Here is a 24,485-nt window from a genome sequence, read left to right on the forward strand (position 1 = left end):
ATCCACACATGCATCTCCACAGGGATGCCCATGTACATATACACAGACACATACCACTGCCCACATATCATCCCCATGGACACGCCCTCCTATGTGTTCACATAGACGGCAATGCACACACCACCTAAACATACATATGTGATCTATTTCTCAACTATATCCTACTTTTATTGTAACTATTAGGGATCATAACAATGTCTATACATGAAATGTGTTTGTGAGTTTTTACATTTATATTTGGTATAATACCTTGTATTCACATCATTGAGAAAGAGATCCTGTATGTCAGCTACAGGCCTGAGACATCAGCAGTTTGGTGTCACAGAGGCCTGTAAGCCCCAAGGCTAGGGGAAGAGTCTCGATTCTTCCAGTGAAGGCACCTGGAATGTGCCAGGCTTATCCCAAGGGCTCCCAGATGGTCCTTCCTAAGCCCACATGCTGGGCACAGGCCCTGGGCAGCAGACAGGGAGCACAGAAGATGGGTCATAGAGGGCGGTGGGAACCTAGGTATGGCTCCTTCCAAGCCACTGCTCTTTCCCTCGCGGCTGTTTCATCCTGAAAATGGGGTGATGCCAGCCACTGGAGGAACCCCAAGGGCTGTGGGTGCTGTATCATGACCACTGTGGCCCCTCTACAACTCCCAGCACAAGGGCATCTCTGCCTTCCAGAAGTGCCAGCGTGCTCTGGGGTCAGCTGAGCCAAGGGCAGAGCTGGTGGAAGCCTCAGGCCAGTGGATCAGGGCCACCTGCACGGTCACATTCACTCGAGGCCCAGCCAGGACCTGCCTTGTCCTCCCTGGGCAGCTGACCTATTCCAGCTGCAACCGGAAGTCCATGCGCCCAAATGCTGTCCCCAGAGCAGCCCCATCCCAGCACTATCCCATGGGCAGCAAACCCAGCCTGCCTCTCCATTTGCTAACTATAAAACCTCAGGGCATCTCCTCCACAGCCTCAAATACCAACATGTACCACTGGGAATTGTGGCCCATGTCACCACAAGGTAAACTGAGGCTCAGGAAGGCAGCTTCCTCCACCTCCCCAGCCCCACAGCCAACCCCTCTAGGCTGACTGGCCCAAGCCACTGACCTGCTTCTCGTTCTCATCCTCCAGCCTCAGTCGGTCCTCGATGCAGCTCCGGGCCTGCAGGAACGCCTTCCTCTGCGAACGCTCAGTCAGAATCCGCACAAAGACCCCATACATGTTCACACCGACGAAGAGCAAGGCATTGGCGCCGAGCTGCAGGGAGAGAAGGAGGCAACATGTGGAGCCTGACATCCCACACCCACGAAGAGGGCCCAGGCCGCCTGGAGAACATAGCAAGAACTTTCCAAAAGCCACGCCTCCCGGGCCAAACCCGCAGCGCAGGGCCAGGGACACAGGCAGTTGGCCAGGCAGGAGCTCGTCCTCACCCTGTCCGGGCGGCCATGAGACAGCATGTCAGGTGACGAGGAGTAACCAGGCCTAGTGTCAAGGTCAAATTGTGTCCCCCAAAATGCATAAAGTCCTAACCCCCAGGACCTCGGGATGTGACTAATTGAAAACAGGGTCTTTACAGAGGCAATTAAGTTAAAATGAGGCCATCAGGGTGGGCACTAATCCAATCTGCCTGGTGTCTTTATAAGAAGGGAGATGAGGACACAGACACCGGCAGTGGGAAGACTCTGTGAGGGCACAGAGAGAAGATGGCTGTCTGTAGCCCAGGAACGAGGCCTCAGGAGAGCCCAGCCCTGCCCACAGCTTGATCTTGGACTTCTGGCCTCCAGACTGTGAGATGCTCCATTTCCGTTGTTTAAGGTGCCCACTCTGTGGTGCTTTGTTATAGCAGCTTCAGAAAACCAAGATCCCTGGAGAATACATATGTGTAGAGTGGCTGTTCCCACAAAGCCTGCACAAACTCCTCTGGAAAGATTCAGGAAAGGTGAGTTCACAAAAAAAAAAAACAAAAAACAAAAACAGCCCAGATGTTGATTTGGGGACACAGTGAGCACCAGCACAAGATGGGGAAATGCAGTGTCCAGAGCCCGGTCTCTGCACCCTCCCTTAGTCCCGTCCCCAGTTCAGCTTCAACAGATGAGACACAAAGAAGGGGCCAGCCTGAGAAGGAGCCAGCGCTAGCAGTGCAGCCACACTCCAGGCTCAGGACCAGGCTCAGACCCAGGCATCAGGCACCTGGCACCAGCCTGACCCAGGGTTCCCCTCCACAATCACTTCCCGCTCCCCACTGCCTGCCGCCGGTCTCCTCATCTGATCTGTCTCTACGTCTTGCAGACCACTGGGTCTGGACACAGGCAACTCTGATGAGCCATGCAGGGCCATGGCATGTCCTGCCAGAGGCTCTGAAGAGGGGATGCAGTATTGCATGAAACAGGTGTCCCTTGGTCACTCGCAAAATTGGAGAATTTCTACGTCTGATTAAGCCCAGGCATTTCTACCTGTCTCCCAGGGAGCAGAAACCTGCAGGCTCCGGCACCTGAACACGACCATTTAGCTTCCCTCTCGGTGCATTTGACAGAGCTGTCATCATGGTGTGGATACCACTCAGATCCGGCTTTTTCCACAAACAAAATGCAGAGCATGTTAGGGTGTGTTCAGTGCTCAGAATCACCGAACACCATGGATGTCTGGAAAGGGTCAGGGCCAGAGCAGGGAGCTGGAAGACCCAGGGGCCATCAGACACATGGGGCGCTGGAGCTGCCAGAGCTAAGCCAGCGAGGCCTGCGGAGGAGCCTGCACAGGAGGCCGCCACCCACTTTCTAAAGGAAGTGAAAGACAGGTGGACCCCAGCCCTTAAAACAAAAACGATAATTAGGAACAACAAAACCTCCCTTGGAGATTTTCCACATCTTAGCTTCCTTTCTCCCCTGGTTTCCTCCTGGAACACAATAGGCTTAGATTACAAGTGTATGACAAGGAGTCCATGGGGGGTGGGGACATAGCACAGCTGGCGGGTCAGTTGTCAAGATGACCGACCCTCCCCGTGTGCATCAGAGCTGTTCCGTGTGGGGTAGCAGGCTGTGGAGGCTGGGGGGAATGGCAGCCAGTCCCCCTCATCTCTGCACTACATGGAGGTGCCCCTCCAAGCCCTCCCAGGGCCCAGGGAACCCTTTCTCAGAGGGAACCAGCCCCTCCTCTCTTTTCGTTAGCTTGCCTCCCCATTTCTGTTAACTACAATCTGTCCTCACTAGAATGGGAACCATCACTACCTGCCCTTGGGACATCTTGAAGGGCACTGTCACCAGTGAAACCAACACTCCCACTGGAAGCTGCAGACCCCCGTGGCCCCTGGAAAGGAAAAGCGCCATCAAACAACCCAGTCCTCTATAAGCTGGGCACTGTCTCCCTTCAAAAAGAAAAAAACCCACGGAGGAGGGTGGTTGAGAAGGGATTGCTGCAGAAAGGACACTTCAGTAGGGCTGGGTGTCATCTGCCAAGTGCCCTACACCCGCTCATGAGCACAGGGCTCACCCGCCGAGACACCCACGCCCCCACATTTTCCCAGATGAGCATCCTCAACCACCAAATGCATCCACTGTGTTGGAAATGAGAGTTCCAAACCTGTCCCCAAGGTCTGGAACTCTCGATTCTCTCCATGAAGCTCTCCGAACTCACGGCTAGAGGGGCATTTAGATCCAAAAGATGCATGTCCCAGGGGCAAGGCAATCGTAATGTGGCTTAGCACATGTCACAATGACAACAAAGGCAGGCTCCGGTCACCATGAGCTACTCAGAGATGAGGGCTCCAGGGGTGGCAGGGGCCTGGGGGACAGGCGGCCTCCCTACCACAGGCTGCTGGCCACTCCTGGGGCAGGGGATCCAACCCTGGCCCGGCCCAGGCCATCTGCACACCACCGCCATGCTCCCTGACCACATGGTGGCCCAGAGCCACATGCTGCCCACACCAGCCAGGCCCTGGGTGGTACCAGGCTGCTGGTCTCCCAGTATGGACACCCTCTCGGGCCCTCATCCCAGCAAGGGCTGTGCTGGGCTGCGAGCGAGGACAGGAGTCCAGATGTCCTCACCAGGGTCAGACCTTGCCCTAGCCCTGCCTTCTGCCTGCACCATCACTGTGCCTCAGTCTCTCCATCCACCAGATGGGCAGATTGGTGGCAATTGTAGTACCTACCAAATGAGCTTATCAAGGAGACCTAAGGAGAAACCCAACAAAGGACACTGCATGGGACACAGGTTAGACTCTGAGGCATCAGGGTGAGCCTGGAGCACCATGCAGTGCCAGAAAGTAAGGAAAGTGTTACACACACACACACGCGCAATGATGGGGGTGTGTCAAAGGACACAGCAGCCAACTGAAAGAGCCCCCAGTGGCCAAAGAGCCAGCACCTGGAAACACCCTGAAGAAATCTTCATGGGCCAGACTAACTCAGCTAGACACCCAGGAAGAGAAGGGCTTCCCAGGGAGTCTGCTGGACTGAGCACAGGCATGCTCGGAAAAGGCAGCCAGGAGGAGCAGGACCTGTCTGCAGGCCCTGGGGCATCTCTACTTGACTGTGCACCACCTGAAAACATCACCAGGGCCAGCTCCTCACTATGGGAGGCAGGTTAGACTCTGAGGCACCAGGATGAACTCGTGTTTGGCTTAATTCACAGACGGGTACATATGCAAACGTTTATAGAAATGTGTGTGCACATATATGTTCTAGCTCTGCCTAATGAGAGAAAACTAGAAGCAATGGCTCCCCAGGACCAACGAGGACAAGAGAAGGCCAGGTAATGGTCTTTAATAAAATTCTCCAATAAAAGGAACTGGGGCTCCCTGGAGAAATGACTGATTCTTGGGCTCAGGCAGAGAAAATATTTGCTAATCAAGCAGATGGGCCTGGAGCACCTTGCAGGGCCAGAAAGTAAAGCAAGTGTCACACACACAAATACACACACACACACACACACACACACACACAAATAATAGGGAGGGGGTGTGTCAAAGGACACAGGAGCCAACTGAAAGAGCTCCCAATGGCCAAAGTTGGAACAATTTGAGCAATACAAAGCAGTATTGAATTGTAACCCAAAGTATAAAATAAACATCAATACTAATATAAATCAATGATTAAATGAAAAATAAATGAAGGATAACAGACGAATAGGCAAAAATTTGGAGCACTCCAAATCATTTATAGCTACTCCGCCTTCAAGAAGGTAAACTCCCCACTCCTTCAGTATGGGCTCAGCATGGTAACTTCCTTCGGAAAAGCACAAAATGGAAAAGGAGGAGTAAAGAGAAAACCTTTACGGAGAAACCTGCCAATACCACCTCAGCCAGCTGGTAACTGCCAGCACTGGCCATGATGAGTCCTGTTGACAGATGTGCCCTGACACAATGCGGTGAGGGCATGTCCTCTGAGGCCTCCTGCTGAAAACCAACACCCCAGTCTAACCATGAGAAAATCATCAGACACTGGGGGGGTCACTGGACTAGCATCCCTCATGCTAGACACCACTCGTGGTCACTAGACTAGCACCCTGGAGGAGCCCTGGGCCCCTCCCCCAACCCAAGACGTCCCATAGTCCTTGGAGAAAGTATCCCAATTTGACATCATCATCCGGCATCCCCAGGTACCTGTCCTTCCTCCCCACCAGAGACAGGTGCCACCGCCCAAGCCAAACCTGCAAGTCCTCTGACCTTCTCTCTCAGTCCTTCTCAAGCCATCAGGCCCTGCCCCTGACAGCCCTATGCCACCAACTTCTCTCTAACCCCACTGCCTGACACAACCCACAGTCAGGCTGTAGTCAAAGTCCCCGTGAGGCAGACCCTCCCATCATCCCAGATTCTGGAGGGAGCGCCACCTCCCTGGCACACAAGAGACCCGCTGAGCCCTGGACTCACCTCTGACCTGTCTGCCATGCCATGCACATACATGGGAGCACATGCCCCAGCCATGCCACAGCCCTGGGCAGAGCATGCTCTCAGACCCACAACCCTCACTGCAACCTTGGCCCAGAGGGTTTTCCCTCCTTTTACAGAGCAGCCTCCTGATCCCTGGACTGGTCTGGGTGGTCCCTTCTCACCCCAGGATCACTCCTATTGGGTATGAAAACCTCTCCATTGAATTTGCTCCCATTTTCAACATGCCATCACCCAGGCTGCCCCAGCACAGTCTCTCAGCCTGGGTGGCATTCAGACTATCCATGGGGACAGGAGAACCACTGCAGGACAGTCCTCCAAACCAGCCTCTCCTGAGCAGAGCGAGAGTGCAGGCACAGGCGGGGGGCCTGCTGGAGGGAGTGCTTTCTCACATGAACCAACAGCACTTGGGCCACAGGCCAGTAAAGGAGCTGACTCCACACAACTGCTCCCTGCACAGCACTGGGCATGTTCTCACTGGTAAATTCCCGACTGCGATCAGCCTGCCATCTCCCAGGTGTCTGGATGGTGGGGTGGTCCCTCTGTCCCCCTCCCTGACTCGGCCCCCAGTGGACACCACTCAGTCCCTCCACGGTGCTCACCAGCGGCTGAGTGCTGGTGTGACGTCATTCTCTTTAAACTGTGGCTGCTTCTTCAGTGTCTCACACAAGCAGGTTTTTAAATTAATGTAATTGCTTGTTAGCTTCTGGTGTTTGAATTAATAAAAGCATTTTAGAATTAACATCGTTTGAAACAGGGCCGGGAGAATGCTGATAATTGTTGGAGCCAGTGATGGGTACTCAAGAAATCACTGTGCTGGCCTCTCTACTTTAGTGTGTATTTGAATTTTCCATAATAAAAATAAAATAACACAATTTTTTAAAAAATAATTTGACAGGCTCTCCCTGAGCTCCCGTCATCAGGTTTCTAATGTGTGAAGCTATGTTCAACAGACCTGGGAAAGGATTCTCATGGGGACCTGGAGAAGCAGCCGTCTTTGGTGCTTCCTGTGTAACCACTGGCACCTCAGTTCCAAGGGGGTGTTAGGGCCGCATGCAGCCTGTTCCTCCATGGTGCCCCTCTCCAAGCCAGCCCAGCCTCTCCTCCCAGGTCATGCACACACACGAGGTCAGCTTAGGAGGGAGAAAGGAAAAAGCACTGGTAGAATCTGACATAAGGACAGCAGCAGGAAAGTGAGGAACACAAGGCAGGGAAGTCAGGAAGACAGACGCAAGCCCCCAGGTGGTAGAGCACCCTGGGGACAGCTCCCATCAAAGACAGTCTGCTCCCCATGTGTCTCAACACATCCCTGCCCAGAAGATCAATGAATGACACAGTGACCATCTGAGCCTCCCAGAGAGGGTGACACCAGAACCTCAGAACAGCGCCACTTCCAGCTTGTCCACCCCCACCCACCCACAGCACCTGTGACACCAGCCAAAAGGAGCCACACCATCAGCTGAGCTCTCAGGCACTGCCCATTTCTGACCCTTGAACAAACTGAAGCCAAGGCGCTTGGCATAAAAGATGTGCCCACCTGGGCCAGGCGTGGTGGCTCACACTGTAATCCCAGCACTTTAGGAGGCCGAGGTGGGTGGATCACCTGAGGTCAGGAGTTCAAGACCAGCCTGATCAACATGGAGAAACCCCATCTCTACTAAAAATACAAAATTAGCCGGGCGTGGTGACGCATGCCTGTAATCCCAACTACTCAGGAGGCTAGGCTAAGGAAGGAGAATTGCTTGAACCCAGGAGGCAGAGGTTGCAGTGAGATGAGATCGTGCCATTGCACTGCAGCCTGAGTAACAAGAGTGAAACTTCACCTCAAAAAAAAAAAAAAAAAAAAAAAAAAGATGTACCCACCCAATGGGAACCTGCCAGTGACAAGATCCCACCCAGCACCAGGACGTGGTCAGTGCTCATGAAACAACTGTGATGTCTGCAAGTACAGATTTTTAAAAATTAACTATCAGAGATATTTCAAAATCTTTAGGCTAAGCCAATGTTTCCTAAAATACATTCCCTCAGTTAATCACTGACACTGCAGGGCAGATAGGGTTTGAGAATACAGCTGTCACAGAAAACAAGTTCAACGAACAAGTATTTAAGATCCCTTTTTGAGGCCACGGTTGTTTCAGAAAGGCAATGCGTTCTCTTAAGAGGCTATTCCTCTCATAGGGGAATGAAGGCAAAGGCACTCATGACTTCTGGGAGCATCACCACTGAGCATGGCTCCAGCACAGGCTCACTGCACTGGCCAGCACATGGTGCACACCAAGGTGACCCACCAGAATGCTCACTGCCACATGCTCCCTGGGGAACAGAATGTTCCAGAGCAGGCTGCCCTGAGGCTTCCCAGCGCATGCCTGCAACTGCCTGGCATCTCCTGAGCTTTCCACCATCCTCCTAAGCAGACTCACCCTCATCAGCTGCATGCTTACTACAATAATGCTGCTTCCAGAGACTGGATAGTAGAGCTGAGAAAACCCACAGGTGCCCCCACAGGCTGGGAAAGAAGCCCTCCTGGAGTGTAACCAGGTGACACTTTACATGGAAAGGCTGGATGCTGGCCACAGGCTGGGACCTCTGGACCTGGCTCCAGACTGTGTGGTAGGTAGGGGGTACGGGGGGCATAGAATGCAGTATTAAACAGGTTTATCGAGAAAGCACTGAGCCTAGTTGCGAGGGAAGGGTGCTAGAAGGACCATGTCCAGGGACAAGAGGTCAAGTGAGTCCTTAGGGCTAGTGGGCAAGAGCCAGCCAGAGAACCACAGTTAGAGACATACAGCAGGGGGCAACGGGAGGCTCCGTCCCAGGCACGGCCCTGCTGTGAAGTGGCCATCCTCTTTGTCCACAGTGGGTGTCTGACATCTCCACACTCGGACACGTCATGCGTTGGGCCCCATGCCACCTGTTGTGTAAATAACAATTCCCCATCCATCGGAAGCATCGATGCTCCCAGGAAGTGGGGGCCACCAGCACCAGGGTGTGCCACACGCAGCAGGACGGCAATCAGGTGAACCAGGTCAGTAAGAAAAGGGCACTCAGGGCCTGGCATGGTGGCTCACACCTGTAATCCCAGCACTCTGGGAGGCCAAGGTGAGGTATCACCTAAGCACAGGAATTCAAGACCAGCCTGGGAAACATAGTGACACTCCATCTCTACAAAAAAAAAAAATTAGCCAGGCATGATGGTGCACTCCTATAGCTCTACCTACTCTGGAAGCTGATGCAGGAAGATCAATTGAGCCCAGGAGTTCAAGGCTGCAGTAAACCATGATAATGCCACTGCACTCCAGCCTTGGCTATAGAGAGAGACCTTGTCTCAAAAAAAAAAAAAAAAAAAAAAAACCAGGGCACAGTGGCTCACACCTGTAATGTCAACACTTTGGGAGGCTGAGGCAGGTGGATCACCTGAAGTCAGGAGTTCACGACCAGCCTGACCAACATGGAGAAACCCCATCTCTACTAAAAATACAAAATTAGCCGGGCGTGGTGGTGCATGCCTGTAATCCCAGCTACTCAGGAGGCTGAGGCAGGAGAATCGCTTGAACCTGGGACTCGGAGGTTGTGGTGAGCCGAGACCGCGCCACTGCACTCCAGCCTGGGCAACAAGAGCGGAACTCCATCTCAAAAAAAAAGAAGGGGGAAAAGAAAAGAACACTCAGGTGGCCAAGCACCAGGGAGCCAGGCCAGCCAAGCACCATGCATCTGCATTTTCTCAGGCTGAGCCACTTCCCGAAGGCTGAAGAGTCTACCTCAGAGAAGAATCTACTTCAGAGAAGGAAACAAGGAAACACTGTACTCTGATAAAAGAGCTGCTCTGTATTTTTAGAATCAAAACAAAAAGTTGTGCTCAGATTCAGAATGTGCTACCAGCATGGACTTTCTCCTCTGCAGGGCTCGGAGGCTGTAGTGTAGGGCTCCCAGCACTTCTGGGGACCCCATCACACTGCTGGCAGCATCCTGCCCATCTGCTCCCAGGTTTCTCTAAATGTTACCAATGCTCTTGCACTTGTATGCACACACAAGCATACACGCATGGAAACACATGCACATGTAAGAACACATGCATGCACACATGCACATGGGCATGCACCGACACACAAACATGCACATCCACACACGATGTGTCCACACAGTCACACGTATCCACATGCACATGTGTGCACACAGGCACATGCCCACACAGAGGCCCCACCCAGAGAGCTGTGTTCAGGCTCTACGAAGTCACACCCAAGCTCTGGGAAGCAGACAGCTCTTCTCAGCTCCAGGCTTTCTTCCCAACCCAAACTGAAGACAGAGAGAACACTAAAGCCTGCAGATCAAAGCAGTTCCTGCCATCCCTTTAATCCAGGGAGATAGGATTGTTCCAGGGACTGTGCTGCCTTCAGCACAAAGCCAGAGCTAGGCTGCTGTGGTGGGCTCCTATTCTCCCTGCCCTGCCCCCAGGGATTCCCCCACACCTCTTATATCCTTCCTGGGCATCTCGGCATGGCAGAGGGAAACACACGTGGGGTACGAGGACAGATGGGACCCCCTTAGCAAAATAATGCAGAAGACACCTCATGCTCCACTCAGAAAAGAGCCCAGATCAGCCTGAAGAGGGCACAGGGAGCTGAAGGGTTAAAGGGGACAGTGGAGAAACACTGGGAGGCAGAACAGGAAGACTTGGCGGTGGAGGCAGGCCTCCCACCCCACCCCCCATCACCCCCCCACCCCCGCCAGGTGCCTGCCCTGGCCTGCACTAGAGAGGGGCACAGCTGAGTGGCAGGCAGCCCCACTCCCTTCCCTAAGGAAGGCTTTAGAGTCCTAGCCCCGTCCCTGCCTCCACAGCTCCCAAGGGGAGTCCCATGTGGACATGCCTGCCCTCCCACCAGCCCTCACTACACTTCCATGATGCAGGTAAGGCTGGCAGCCTGGCTTCCCTTCATGGCCAGATTCTGAGATTGCCAAGGTCACAGAGCTGGAGGTGCGGGAACTGGGCTTCAACCCAGGTCTCTGTGGTGGTGCTGCTGAGACACAGGGCACAGGCTGCCCTCCCTCAGAGACCAGGATGGCACATCTACTCAAAAGACCCACATACTAGTAACAGTGAAGTGAGTGTAGGTGAGCATGAGCATGTGAGTGTGCATTAGTTTATGAGTGTGCATGTCAGTGCACTTATTGTGAGTGTGCAAATGTGCATTGCTTTGTGAGTGTGTGAATCTATAAGTGGGTGAGCATGCATGTATTTGTGAATGTACTGTGTGTGTGAGCTAGTGTATAGGTACAAAATGAGTGTGAGGGTGCATGTGAATGTGTAAGTGCAAGCACGCAAGTGGGTATGGATGTGAGTATGCACTGGTTTATGTGTGTGTGTTTCTGTGTGATTATGTGCATGCATGTTTGGGGGGAGAATGAGTGTGAGTGTATGCATCTGGGAGGGTTTTTGTGTGGGTATGTGCATGTATGTGTGTGTGTGTTTATGCGTGTGTATGAGCATGTGTTTATGCATGAGCATGTGTGTTTGTGTATGTTCATGCAAAGAGGAGGGATGGATATAACTCATATGCTCAAATGGAGAGCAGGAAAGGTCTCTTCCCATTACCTTGCTCAGCCCCTCAGGGTAAAGGGAGGAGCCTGTGGTCGTGTGAGCTCCCCAAGGGGGTTACGTGGACATGGCTAGGTGGCCAGGCTGCTTCTCCTGCCCAAACCATTGCCCCTGCCACTTCAGCCCCCATGCTGCTTGGGGCTCAAAAACCTGGCTGAAAAGGGGTCAGCCTGGCATGATGGCCACAGGGATGCCAGCCTCCACTGTGGACACATGGCCACCTCCGACTGGGGCTGTTCCACAGGGTGTCTAGTACAGTTGTCAGAGAACACTTGGGCTAAACAGACTATGCCTGCCACCTGCATTCTGGGGGTCTCTCCCAACATTTGATCAAGACCAGCGCCTCACTGCAACTATTCAGTTTTACTAAGTCAGAGACTAACTAGTAGGTCATCAGCTACATACAGCTATGTATGTAAGTGACGGTAAGGAGTAGGTCCCACTTCACTAAGCCCAGAACAGTGTGGGGAGGACAGGGAACGCCTCCCAGGCACAATCCATTCATATTAACTGGTGGATGTATCTGTTCTACAAAACCACAGGAGGGAGCTACTGTTCCCTTTGGTGAGGGAGAAACTGAGGCATGGGGATCATCCCAACCCAAAGCCACACAGAATACACTAGAGCCCCTGAAATGCCAGAAGAGTCACCCACCTCACATGCCCACCAGCTTCCGTCTGAGTCAGGAAATGGTCCAAGGACATTTCCAGGCATCTGCAGGAACCTGTGAACCTAAGGAGTTGATCCTTCGCCCTCTCAACCTCAGAGATGTGACAGGAGAGGGACATCGACCTAAAACCACCGTGAGCCCCAAAAGGGCAGGCAAACAACTCTAAAAGCCAGTGGTGACAGTGGCAAGCGGACATCACTGACCGCAGCCTGCTGAGTGGTGCCCTCAGGTCCTCACACAGCCCCCAGCACACTCCCACCTCCTGGTGGCCACACTCGGCACTGCTCTTGGGAGAAAGGGCAAGTCCACAGTGTGGTTTTGCCCCACTTGGGCCTTTGCGGGACTCGCCCCACTACTCTCACTCGCTCGCAGCCCTGTGCTTGGTCCAGTGATCCTGGCTGAGCGCCCAGTCCACGGGGAAGCTGCCTCAAGCGGTTAGGCCTGGTCTGTCCCCTGTGTACACCTTCTAAGGTCACCTGAATGCCCTGCCCTGTGGGACTACAGTCTGAGTTATTGACCAGGGTCTCCCCAATAGACTGCAGCTTCCCAGAGGAAGGGAGGTCTTCTTATCCCGGTACCCCAGCCCCCAGCTCAAGCCTGGCACCTAAACACCGTGGGGTCATGGGAACCAGCGTAGAGAGGCAGGGAGGCCCCGGCAGCTGCAAACTCCACCCCTGTGTCTGCTCCCACTCTTCTCAGGTCCGTGGAGGGGCTGCCCCCCTGCCCCGCAGCCCACTGTCCATCAGTGCGACCAGACTCAGCGCATGTCTAGGGCTCCTTCCACAGTGCAGCCCCTGCTGGGCACATTGTGGAGGGGCAGAGAAAAGCCCCTGGGCCCACTGGACCACCTCAGAGGTGGAGTGAGTGGGAGCCCCTGGCCCCATGCCCAGGACCATTCTCCCTCTCTTTTGTCTAGACTCATTTCCTGCTCACCCTCATCCCAGCTGCCCTGACAGGGGCAATTCTAGAAACTTTTTATGTTAAAGTTAACTGCCCTTGAGGGAGGATAAGCCAGGGGGTGAAAGGAAATGGACCAGGGGACCACCCACCCCTACAAGAAAAACAAAAACGGGGGGGGGGGGTGAGGGGGAGGGGGAGGGCAGGTTCCAGGGGCATGGATGTCCCCTGCTGTTGCTCCCTAAACACTAAACACAGGCCTGTGGGCAATGTGGAGCTGGAGGAAGCAGCGAGGCTGCGACAGGACTGAAGCCAGAGTCGGAAGCACACTGTGGGGGCCATGCCCAGGACAGCAGCAAAACTGACCTCAGGAAGAGCGTCCAGCCAAGGACAAGGAGACTACCTTCAGGTCTCCAGGCCACCACGCAGCAGGGGGCAGAGAAGCCCACTCCCTGCCTTCACACAGCCTGACCCCTGTGCCAGGAGGAGCACCCCACCTGTCACCCTCCCTGACCCGGCTCTAACCCTAGCCCTGTCGCTGTAGGCAGTGGCTCCACCAAGGCAGATGGATGCACAGCAGATGGGTACTCCATGGTGACAGGACCAGGCTGTGGGCCATGAGGATAAGGGGGCCAGTGGGAGGGGAAGTGGAGGAGGGGTCCATGGGGGAGTAGGGGCCAGCCACAGAAGGTGGGGCCCAGCCAGGGGAGGGACCAGCAGCAGGAGGGGCTGGTGGGGGAGGAGGATCCCAGCTGGGGAGGAAGGCCCAGCCAGAGGAGGGGCCAGCAGGGGAGGTAGGGCCAGCAGAGGGAGAGGCTGGGGAAAGGGAGGCAGGGCATGGGGTTAACTGGGAATTGACAGCATGTTGGGCAGTGGGCACAGGGCACACAAAGGCATATGGGGCACAGCCTGAGGGCTGGCAGATTGGCATCACCAGCGCACACCTAGGCCACGAGCTTTGCTATCAACGACCAGGTCATCCAGGGCCCTTGCGCCCTAGGATTCTGCGTGCTGTGGTTAGGTTGTTTCACCTCCAAGCAACCAAGCCATGGTTCTGAACCAGAGCTCAGATATAACTGGGGCTGCACAGGGAAATTTCAGCTGACTCCCATTTCTCCGTGATAATCGTGATTTCTGTTATCCTGCCTACAGCTAAGAACTCGGCAGAAACTGAAATGTATTTCATTTACATTGATAAGCAACCAAATTGAAAGCATATAATTTGCACACTGCAATGGATCCTTACTACCTCAGAAAAAAATTAAGTAAAAATACAATATCCTGATTCCCACTGGTCAAAAAGTGGGTATTTCGAGGCAGTGCAGAGTAAAGGAGCAAAGGGAGGAAGCTCAGAGCTGGCAGAGACCAGGTCTTCCTCTTGCACACATGTGCTGCACCCTGGTTCTCCCCAGGCAATGCAGGGCGCAGGGTGGAAGGCAGACCCCTGTGGGAAGGACTGGGGTCCTGCCCAGGCCCCCCTTTCCCAAGATTCCAAGCTGCTCCCTCTGAGGCTCTCTGAGTCAGTGAGTGGCATCACAAGAGGCCAAGCCCAGACATCCAGTGTCTCCCTTTCTCCGCCTTCCTTATCCCCTATGTTCCTTGGCACTCACCCCTACCCCACCCCCATGATCTTCAGCCCACCCTGGCAGGCCTTGCCCCCTACTGACTGTGAGCAGCCATGGATGTCTTGAACAGGATGCTTTCAGTTCTGACAGGTGCTCAGCTAAATAAAAATGGATTGTATTTCATACAGGTACAATCAGTGACCCAAAAGCAAGGGGCTGGGAGAGGAAAGGAACTCAGTTCTGGCCACTTAGCACATATTTATGGATACCTCCTCAGTGCTGGCCCAGGTAGGAACGAGGCTGTTTCCCCTAAAGACCTCTCTGCTCAGGGACATCAGCATCAAGCACTTCTCCGGGGGAGGAGCTAAGCCCTAGCTACTCAATTCCACCTGTGCTAATAGTCATGCACGCTAGCTTTCAGCGTTCTCTCCTCTGCCCCCCAGAGTCCTGGGGCAGCTTGGGCTTTACAGGAGAGGAATCAGATGCCCCAAAGCACCCAGGCTGCCTTCCCAGAGCCCTGTGCACCAGAACTGGAACATGAATGCTGCAGGGAACCCTGAGAGCCTTGCTTCGGAGGGGCAAAGATTCTGGAAATAAAACACAAGAACTTTCTCCATAGCTCAGAGCAGGGACTCGAACCCAGGCCTCAGAAAGCGCAGGCTCTTTCCAGGCTTCCTTGGGGCTATCCTTGACAAGAAGGCATTTGGGTCTCAGAGAAAGGGGCGGGATTCAAGGGAGGGAGCTCCTTTGCCCCATGGAGTTAACCCGACTCTGGAGCTCACTGGGCTGACTAGTCACTGGGCTCAGCACCAGGAGATCACCGTGGAGATCTCAGACTCTGAAGCAGCATCCTGCTATGTATGCAGTGAGGGAAATCCCCTGCAAAGATTCCTTCGTTCATTCACTCCATTTTTCGTCCTCTTTGGGGCATCCACTCCATGCCCAGCATGGCTACTACCTGCCCAAAACGCTGTATGGAGGACAAGGTGCTGTCAACGAGTGACTGCACTGCACAGTGACACAGGTCTGAATAGAAGGTGGATGGTAAAGCAGTGAAGAGCAGCAGAAACATCAATGCTGTGTAAATGTGTGTGCTGTCTTCTTCACCATTGCAAGCACCAAATTGCAGAGCTCATTAAGGGCAGATTTCACAGGCTCCTGGAATTCTCTAATTGGAAAACAGAATCCCTGGGAATCATCTGTCCTGCTCCCCCCACTGTAAGTTTCCCTGCATTGATGCCCCATGTTTGTCAATATCACTACCACCTGTATAGACACGTGGACTTGAATAGAACATTCTAAAGAGGCCAATATGTGCTTTTCCAATAGGAAGTGTTTGTCTTCACTAGAACCCTGCAGGGGCGCCGTTCTGCCCTTTACACAGGTGAGAAACCCAAGGCTCAGTGAGGGAAGGCTTTGGATTGCCCAGAGAGTCACAGCTAGCAGAGAAACCCAGATGTCTGCTCCCTAAGAATCCTTGCTCCCAGGATGGGCTTCCTTGCCCACTACAGTGACAGTCACAGGGGCTCATCTTATCCCAGGGGGAGGGGCAGAGCTCTCTGTGTCCAGAAACTCCTTTATAGACTCTCTCCCCTCTCTCTCTTTTTTAATCTTTGATTCTCTAAAAGAAATGACTAGAGGCTATATAGGAAATGTCTTTATTTTAAAAGGGAAAGACAATAACGCAGCCTTTTATTACACCAGCTGACTCCCTGGTGTAATAACACAGAGAATGCAGTGTGGTTGGGATCCCTGGGCCTGCCCAGGGACCAAGCTCAGCCCCTCCCTATTCCCGAGCTGCCCTGGCATCTGGTGAGATTGGGGAGGCTGTCTTGCGGTTGCGGGTCTGGCTGTGGGGGCCAGCATGAGGCCCAGGCTAAACACAGACAGATGGGGGGTGGGGGCCGTAGGAGATACAGGAATGCCCCCTGAGAATGGTCAGGCAAGGCCCACGTGCTGCCCACAGGAGGCTGTGGAAGAGCCTCCTTCACCTCCAGGACATGAAGTCCTCTGGCTCCTTTCCCCTTTCCTCAGCCTTCAGCCATCCTTTTGTGCCTCTGCCCTTCACCTCTACCTCTCTTCCTCTCTTCCTCCGACGCCCTCTTTGACAATTCTCCATGTACTCTTGTCTTCTTCCCTCCCGCCCCTGCCCACGGGTTGAGCACATGCTGGTCTCTCTCTGACCCTAAGACACAAGTCCAGTGATGTGTCTATCCCTGTGCCAGGTTGAGCATCTCACGGCTCCTCTGACTGTGTGCTGCCCCTGGCATCACCGTCTAAGGATGCCTCCTTAGATCCTTGGGTGCTGGTCCCCTGGGGCCGGGCTGTGGGACTCCTTACCACCGCCCTCCAGTTATTCTTCCCTAATCTCCCTGGATTCAGCTTCCCCTCCGACCCCTTACCTCTCCCCAATTTGCTCCCACCACGGCTTCCTTTCGTGAGATGGGCTCCCCCACTCCATTTGATTCATACCATCCCCCTGCTAAACCGCTGCTAGAGGCAGAAACAAAACCCTCCTCAGGGTCTTCCAAATCTCCCCATCCCCCACTCCCCAGCCCCATCCCCGCGGCCCGTTGGAGATGGGCACAAGGGGAAGCTCTCAAAGCCCCGCTGTGGGGCAAAGACCTCTGGTCCACGTCCACCTCCGGGCAGTTGGAAGAGCAGGCTCCTCCAGGGCCCAGGAAGAGTCTGCGGGAGGCAGACAGCGTCCCCGTCCTTGCAACCATCTCGCCCGCCCGACTGGGAAGACAGTGACAAAGTTCGGGCGCAGAGAAGGCAGGGTCAGGGCAACCGCCGAGTGGCAGCGGCAGGGACTAGACTGTGTTTGACCTTGGCAAACCCCACTCTTTCTGGGCCGGAGGCATGTCCACAGTAGGGTGGCCAGCAAGGCTGGAAATGCCGAAGTCCTTTCCCACCAACCATATACTCCCCTCGGGTCCGCAGGGCTGGGAGGCGAGCCCAGTACGCGCTATAGGTGCGCAGGAGAAGAGCCCCGCGCTGCGCGCAGAGCCAGCCTTGGAACTTGCCCTGGGGGTCTGCTCTCCTCGCCCACTTTCACTCCCTGTGTGGGGATGGGTGCGGCAAAAGACCGGCGGACGCCTCTGGCCGCCGTCTGGCCGCTCATCAGCTCCCTGACCTTGGCCAAACCTTTCTCTCTCCACACCTGTCTCCCCTCTCCACACTTCACGCCAGGGGCGCTTCGTGGATTGTAACTCTGAAGAGAGCCCTGGCCGGGGGTGCCAGCCCCGACTGCGTCCCCAACTCGCTGGAGTGACCTTGAACACACCCCCACTCGGAGCCTCAGTGTCCCCACCCGCCGCATAGGAAAAAGCGCGCCCGACTGCGGGCAATCCCAGCATCGTCCCAGCAAGTGGGTCCGAGACCAGATGAGGGGTGCGCGGCTGCACTTACCGTCCTCCAGAGACGTGGGCGCTTGGCGGGGACCAAGGTGGCTGTGACCAGCAAGTGCGACGCAGCCACCACGAGCCCAAAGCCGATGGCCAGCAGGCTGCGCACGGGCAGCAAGGCATAGGACACGAAGGTGACCAAAAGGAGCTGCCAAACCCCTTGTTCGGCCGCCGCTGGCCCCCCAGCGGCCCCGGCGGAACCCCGGGCGGGGCCGCCCAGCGCGAAAGGACAGCAGAGCAGCGCGAAGGTGAGGCTGAAGAGCAGCGCCAGCTGGCCGACCTGCTGCAGCTGGGGCACCTGCAGGGACCGGACGTTGGTTACCACGAGCAGCGCCAGGAAGAGGACGCAGTGCACCGGGTGCGAGCCCTTGGCCAGGCCGGGCGCGGGCCCCGGCGCGCCCAGCAGCTCCGCCAGCGCCAGAGCGCCCGCCAGCAGGCTGAGAACGGCCAGCGCCTTCAGCGTGGCCGCCTGCTCCAGCCGCAGCGTGTAGCCGCGGAACAGCGCCTCCAGCTCTGGGCAAGCGAACTCCTCGTTGCACGCCCGGAGCCCGCGCCGGCGGCTTGGCCCGGCCGCCCGCTCGGCGCCCCCGGGCTCGCCCGCGCCGCCTCCGCCGCCGCCTCCGCCGCGCGGCGCCCCCGCCATCTCAGCGCCATGCAGCGGCCGCGGCCGCGGGCGCGCCCCTCGCCGGCCCGGGGCGCCGGGGCGCGGGCGGCGGCGCCGGGGCGGGCGGGCGGCGGGCGGCGAGGCGCCGGGGCGCGGGGCGGGCGGAGTTGGGGCGCCGGCTGCCCCGCGCGCGCGCCCAGAGCGCGTCCCCTCCCGCCCGCCGCGCCTGCGCACTGGAGCCCGCCCGCGCCCCGACCGTGGTCCTCGGCGGCGACCGCGCTGCGACAGCCGAGCCCTCGGAGCCGCGAACCTGGGCGCACACAGCCCGCGCCCCAACTCCGCGTCCTGCGTTCCCGCCCGCCGGAGGAGCCGCGTGACCTCGAGTCCTGCCTTGTCCCCTCCGAGCCTCAGTTTCCCCACCGTGCACAGTGGAACCCACCCTCTTGGCGTCACCTGGGGAGTCGAAAATGCTGAAATCCTGCGAAATTCCCTGTTGCTGGGCAGTTAATCCTGGAAAATATATGCCTTCCCCCCTCAATAAAACCAGGCCACTCGATTTGAGAGCGGCCCGCGTCTGACTGCAAACCCAGGGCCCTCGCCCCTGCGAGACGGAGAATCGACGTCCAAGGACCCCCGGGGTCAGGAGGAAGGTGGAGGCCTGGGGCGTACGTCCCTTCCACGCGCACCCGGGACCCCCTGCCCCTTGGCAATTCTTCCCTAAGCTCTAGGGTCGCAGAGACCCTGTGGGCGGGTGCAGGCTGCGGGAGCTGTGCTGGAGAGGCGGCGGTCGTGAAGTCCAAGAAACAAAGTCCTGGGAGTCGGCCCGAGGGATTCCTCCTGAGTACTGAACTGAACCAGGATGGGCTCCTGGCAGTGCTGTGTCCCGGGAAGAAGGTGTGAGGCTGTAGGTGCAGAAATGGGGCAAGAGATGAAAGGAAAAGGGGCGCTGCTGTTTGCCTTAACGATTAGCTGGATGCCCAAGAGAGAGCGAAACGTTTTCTTCTAGCAGGACAATTGGGAGGGAAGGACCTGCTGGCCCATGGGGGTTAAAACCTGCGAGTCGAATTCCACTGCTTACATTCATTCACTATGAGGGAGACAACTTTGTGCTGGTGCTTCAAGTACATGATGTCATTTGGTGCTCAGACGGCCCCTGGGCTGCCTGCATCCTCCTTACAGTGAGGATCTCTCATGATCAGCTCCCTCCAAGGGGTCTAGAGAGGAGTAGCCACTGCAAGAACCCCTGCCTCCTCCGTTATCCCGGCTGCTTCTCGTCCCCTCAATATGGATAGACCAGGAACTGGGATCCCATGAAATAATGGAGACCAGGAGGCTAGGTCCCCTGCAGAAGGCCCCACTCCCAGAAACCCGGATTTAAGGGATCTCGCCCAGGCATTGGTCTATTTTAGAAATGCCCCAGGGATTCCATTACCTCTCAGGGATTCCACGTGTTGTTATACGGAACAAAGATTAGAATTTGAGGCATTTCCATTTTATCTGGAATTGGTGTCAGGTTGAGCCATACAAAATTGCCATTTTTGTAAAAGGGCCAAAGTTCTCACATGTCAGCTCTTTCATATGCTTCAACTTAATAGTTGCAGCTGATGACACCTCTAGGCTTTGTCTAGAATAGGGGCACTTTCCCATCCCTTGTCCCCAATAGCTCACACCAAAGGCCCCCAGCAGACACTTGATGACAGCTGGTCCCTCCTCCTGGAATAGCATCCCCAACAGAACATCCTTTCTGAAACCTTTCTGGCTCCTTCTGGCACAGCTCGTTGCTTTCTCCCCAGTCCCAGTCTTCCGTGAAAATTCATACCTACCACTCTGCAGCCTCGTTTTCTGTTCATTTGCCTTCCTCCCCTCTTTGAGCTGAAGCCTTCAGAGGGCAGCACTGGCTCTGAAAAGATGGCATGGCCCACCCTCTGTCACTGACTTGAGAAAGCACCTTCTTCTATCCACTAGTCCCCTGCTTATCCCCAAATAGTAGCAAAGGCTGCAAGATTTTTCTTTTCAAGTGTTAAGATTGAAGTGAAGATTTTCTTGTTAACTGGTGTGATATATTTTTGGATCCTAACAATTTTATTAAAGAAAAGCTGAATAATATCCAAAAATGATCAAACTACATGAAAATGAAAAGCGTATGATAAAGTTATCTGGGTGCAAAGTTTACAAATAAATGGCACCTTCTTTTACCTGTTTTGGCTCTCAACTCTGTCCTCACTCAAAAAATGACATTCAGACAGGTGCAGTGGCTCATGCCTGTAATCCCGGCACTTTGGGAGGCCAAGGCAGGGGGATCACTTGAGTCCAGGAATACGAGAGCAGCCTGAGCAACATAAGAAGGCCTCATCTCAACAAAAAATTTAAAAATTAGCTGAGCGTGATGGTACATATCTTTAGTCCCAGCGGCAAATGAGTTTTAAGGGAGGCTAAGGTGGGAGGATTACTTGAGCCCAGGAGTTTGAGGCTGCAGTGAACCATGATCTTACACTCCAGCCTGGGTGTGACTTCTCTTTTAATAAGAGCCTGTCTCTTTAAGAAAAAAAAAAAATCATTGGCAAGATTGGCAGCAATTGCTTTCAAATGAGGTTAGAAGGATTTAGATTAGGGTTTGGACGGAAAGAGGTTCACTCACAGGTACAGTACCCTTTGCTTACTGCCACACATGCTTGTCCTAATATGAAGTCCTAATAAAGTATCCAGGGCTACATGGTGTGGTGTGGTTTACATGTCATTCTCATGTCTGTAGTTCTCACTGATGCTCCATGGCATCTTGGAAGGCAGATTTTATCACCCTCATTTTGTTGATGAAGAAACAGAGACCTAGAGAGGCTCTGGACCCGGCCCCAAGGCACAGAGAGGAACAGATTCTGGTGGGAATCTGGGGGTCCTCTAACTCGTGTTGTTAAACCTGGGAGAGGCAAGAATTGAAAATTGTTATTGTCAGTGGTGTGGACTTGAGCTGTGAATATGTTAATACTGTCTCTGCATTTCCCCGGTTGGAAGAAGGAGGCCTTCAAACGGGCAGTTTGCACCAGGCATAACGAGGAAATTATCTGAGACACGACAAAGTGATTGCAGGGTGTCCTCTTAGTGGGTGTCAAAAGTTGAATTGTGGTCCCCTCTCCCCACCATTCATATGCTGAAGTCCTAATCCCTGCCTCATAATGTGGCCTTATCTGGAAATAAGGTCATTGCCAATGTAATTAGTTAAGATGAGGCTATACTGGAGTAGTGTGGGCCCCTCCTCCAATATGACTGGTGTCTTATAAAAAATGTGGACACACAAACACACAGGGAGAACATCATGTGAAAATTGGAGTGATGCTGCCACAAGCCAAGGAACTACCAGAAGCCAGGAGAGATGCTCCCCTGGAACCTTCAGAGCAACCAGCCCTGCCCACACCTTGATCTCGGACTTCCAGCCTCCAGAACTTCAAGACCATAAATGTCTGTTGTGTAAGCCCACCCAGTCTGCAGTGGGTTTGTATGGCAGCCCAAGCCAACAAATACACCTAACATATAGTCTACCCTGGCTAAGGTTTCATGTTGCACTGGGTAAATAAAGAACAACAGCCAAGGGTGGGAGAGGGGGGTGCTGTGAGGACCACAATGAGCAATTCTGCTCTTCTGGGGAGCACCTGCCTCCTTCATCAGAGGCCAGCAAATAGCAGGGCACCATCATCCGCAGCATTGTGTCTGCACATCTGAGAGAATGGGCATGCAATTACTTCCATATAGCCACAGATACACTTTTTCTCAATAAAAACAAACTCATTGGATAATTTGAGCCTGCTTGTTCACATGGTGGAGGCTCTAGTTCTTTCCCTCTCTCTCCCCAATATGGGAAGCAGGTGCCTTATTCAAGACATGACTGCAATGCTACTTTTTTTTTTAACTTTTTTTTTTAGATTCAGGGGGGTGCACGTGCAGGTTTGTTACATGGGTATATTTCATGATGCTGAGGTTTGGGGTACAGATCCTATCTCCCAAGTAATAAGCATAGTGCCCAATAGGTAGTTTTCCAGTCTATGTCCCCCTCCCTCCCTGTCTAGCAGTCCCCAGTGTCTATAGCTCTCATCCTTTTGTCCATGTATATTCAATGTTTAGCTCCCACCTATAAGTAAGAACATGGGGCATTTGGTTTTCTGTGCAGTGCTTCTTGCTACAGTAACACCACTGGGTGTGGCTTCTCACCATTTACAAATCTCTCTAGTCTACCTTTGCATTGGAGCCCCATAACTGTTTAAGGTCCTGGTCTTTGTAGAAACTAAATGAATTGCCCAGATCATGGGGGTGGTGCAGGGTGCACCCAGCCTGGAGCGTCAGCCCATCTGATCCAGTTCACAGCCACCACAGGGGGAACTACATGATATCATGGCTAAAAGAGTGTGGACCCCTGAGGTGGGTTGTTGGGCTAACATCTCAACACCACCCCTCCCAGCTGTGACTTTTAGCAAGTTACTCCACCTCTCTGTACTTCTCCTCTTCTGCAGATTGGGAATTTAACACCTAACCCCCAGGGTTATCATCGGAAGAGAGGCCCGCATGCACGCAGAGCCTATACTTTACACGCACAAAGTGTAAAGCAGAGCAACCAGCCCTGGCAACAATTTTTCCTCTAACAATTCAGTGTTCTGGGTAGACAGAAATGGGTGAGTGCCATTCAAACTCTTAGAGCGAAATATATGCATTTAGGCATCTGGACAGCAGCCATGACAGCCAGGGAAGCCAGCTAACCAGCTTCTGCCCTGGGAGAGCTCATTGATTTCCACTGACTTCGGTCAGACATTTGGCTTCCAGATGAGTGTGTATCGTACTCCACTCCTGCTTTGTCTTTTGGGACAAATTTCCCTTGTGAATTTGTAAAAGAGAGAGCAGCCTCTATATGGTCGATTGACTCTGAGCCACTTGTGGAAATGAGGCTGTTTAGGAAAGAGGTTGTTGATTTGTGTCTATAGGATAGTCAGTAAAATTAATTTTGTCACAGCAGTTTCTAGGTAATCAAATGATCCACACAACAGGCTCAAAACAGTGAAACACTGGAAACCAGCTGACATCAGTGGGGCTCAGCCCAGACAGATCAGACCCTAAGATGCAGCCTCCTCCCCAACTCTCCCCTTCATAGGGGCAGCTCCCAACTCCTAACTTCGTCTGATGCAAGACACAGTGTGGGACCCAGCCCTTCTGAGTATTTCCTCTTGGAGCATGTGGGGACAAATGAAGGGGTCTTTAATTCCCTTGCAGATGGCAATTAGAAACCATGGCATGTATATCTGTTTAGGACTCTTCCAGTCGAAAACGCCAACTTAGACTACCTTAATCCAAAACTATGACTGTGTTGGCTGTCATAATAGAAGGGCCAGCAATGGCAGAATCACATCTACACTCAGCAGGGAACAGCTGAGCTCAGTCAGACCCACAGCTCTGGGGTCTGGGGAGGGCCACTGGGTGGTGACTTCTGCTACTGGCCCATGTCACCCTGCCCGGCCTGGCCAGGCTACGTGACCACGGTGGGGGTTGCTGGTCACCCATTTCCTCCACTCCTAGAACCTGGGAGGGAGGGCACCACCCAGGCAGCTGGAACCCAGTGGAAGGGTCCTAGAGCTAAAGGCAGGAGCTACAACTGGATAAAGGGGCTGGAGGGTGAGTCAGCAGCAGCCTGTGTGCACAAGGGCAGCAAGATCTGATCTCACTAATTTGGCCACTCCAAGCATCACTGTTCTGCACTGTGTGGTGTTCCCTTGCATCATGGGAAGCAGACTGAGAGGACTGAGCGAGGCTTCAGGGCTCGCTTTGCCATTCACCTCCATGTGACTGTGGGTAATGCTCGTGGGAGGATTACCCTGGAGGTCTCATTGTCCTCAATGCCATGCCAGGGTGTCAG

General features: G+C 54.2%; 1 protein-coding gene across 1 annotated transcript in view; it reads right to left on the bottom strand.

Moving 5' to 3' along the window:
- The window catches only part of ADCY1 (adenylate cyclase 1), a 147,392-nt gene extending 128,758 nt beyond the window's left edge, over positions 1-18,634 (bottom strand). The window contains exons 1-2 of the mRNA XM_030796191.1: positions 17,996-18,634; positions 1,086-1,235 (exon numbers count right to left, since the gene is read on the bottom strand). Of these exons, the coding sequence (XP_030652051.1) occupies positions 1,086-1,235; positions 17,996-18,634 (789 nt within the window). The remainder of the gene's footprint in view (positions 1-1,085; positions 1,236-17,995) is intronic.
- Positions 18,635-24,485: the final 5,851 nt, after the last annotated feature.

This window comes from Nomascus leucogenys, chromosome 17 (genome assembly GCF_006542625.1).
Source record: "Nomascus leucogenys isolate Asia chromosome 17, Asia_NLE_v1, whole genome shotgun sequence".
In the NCBI taxonomy this organism is placed as follows: domain Eukaryota; kingdom Metazoa; phylum Chordata; class Mammalia; order Primates; family Hylobatidae; genus Nomascus; species Nomascus leucogenys.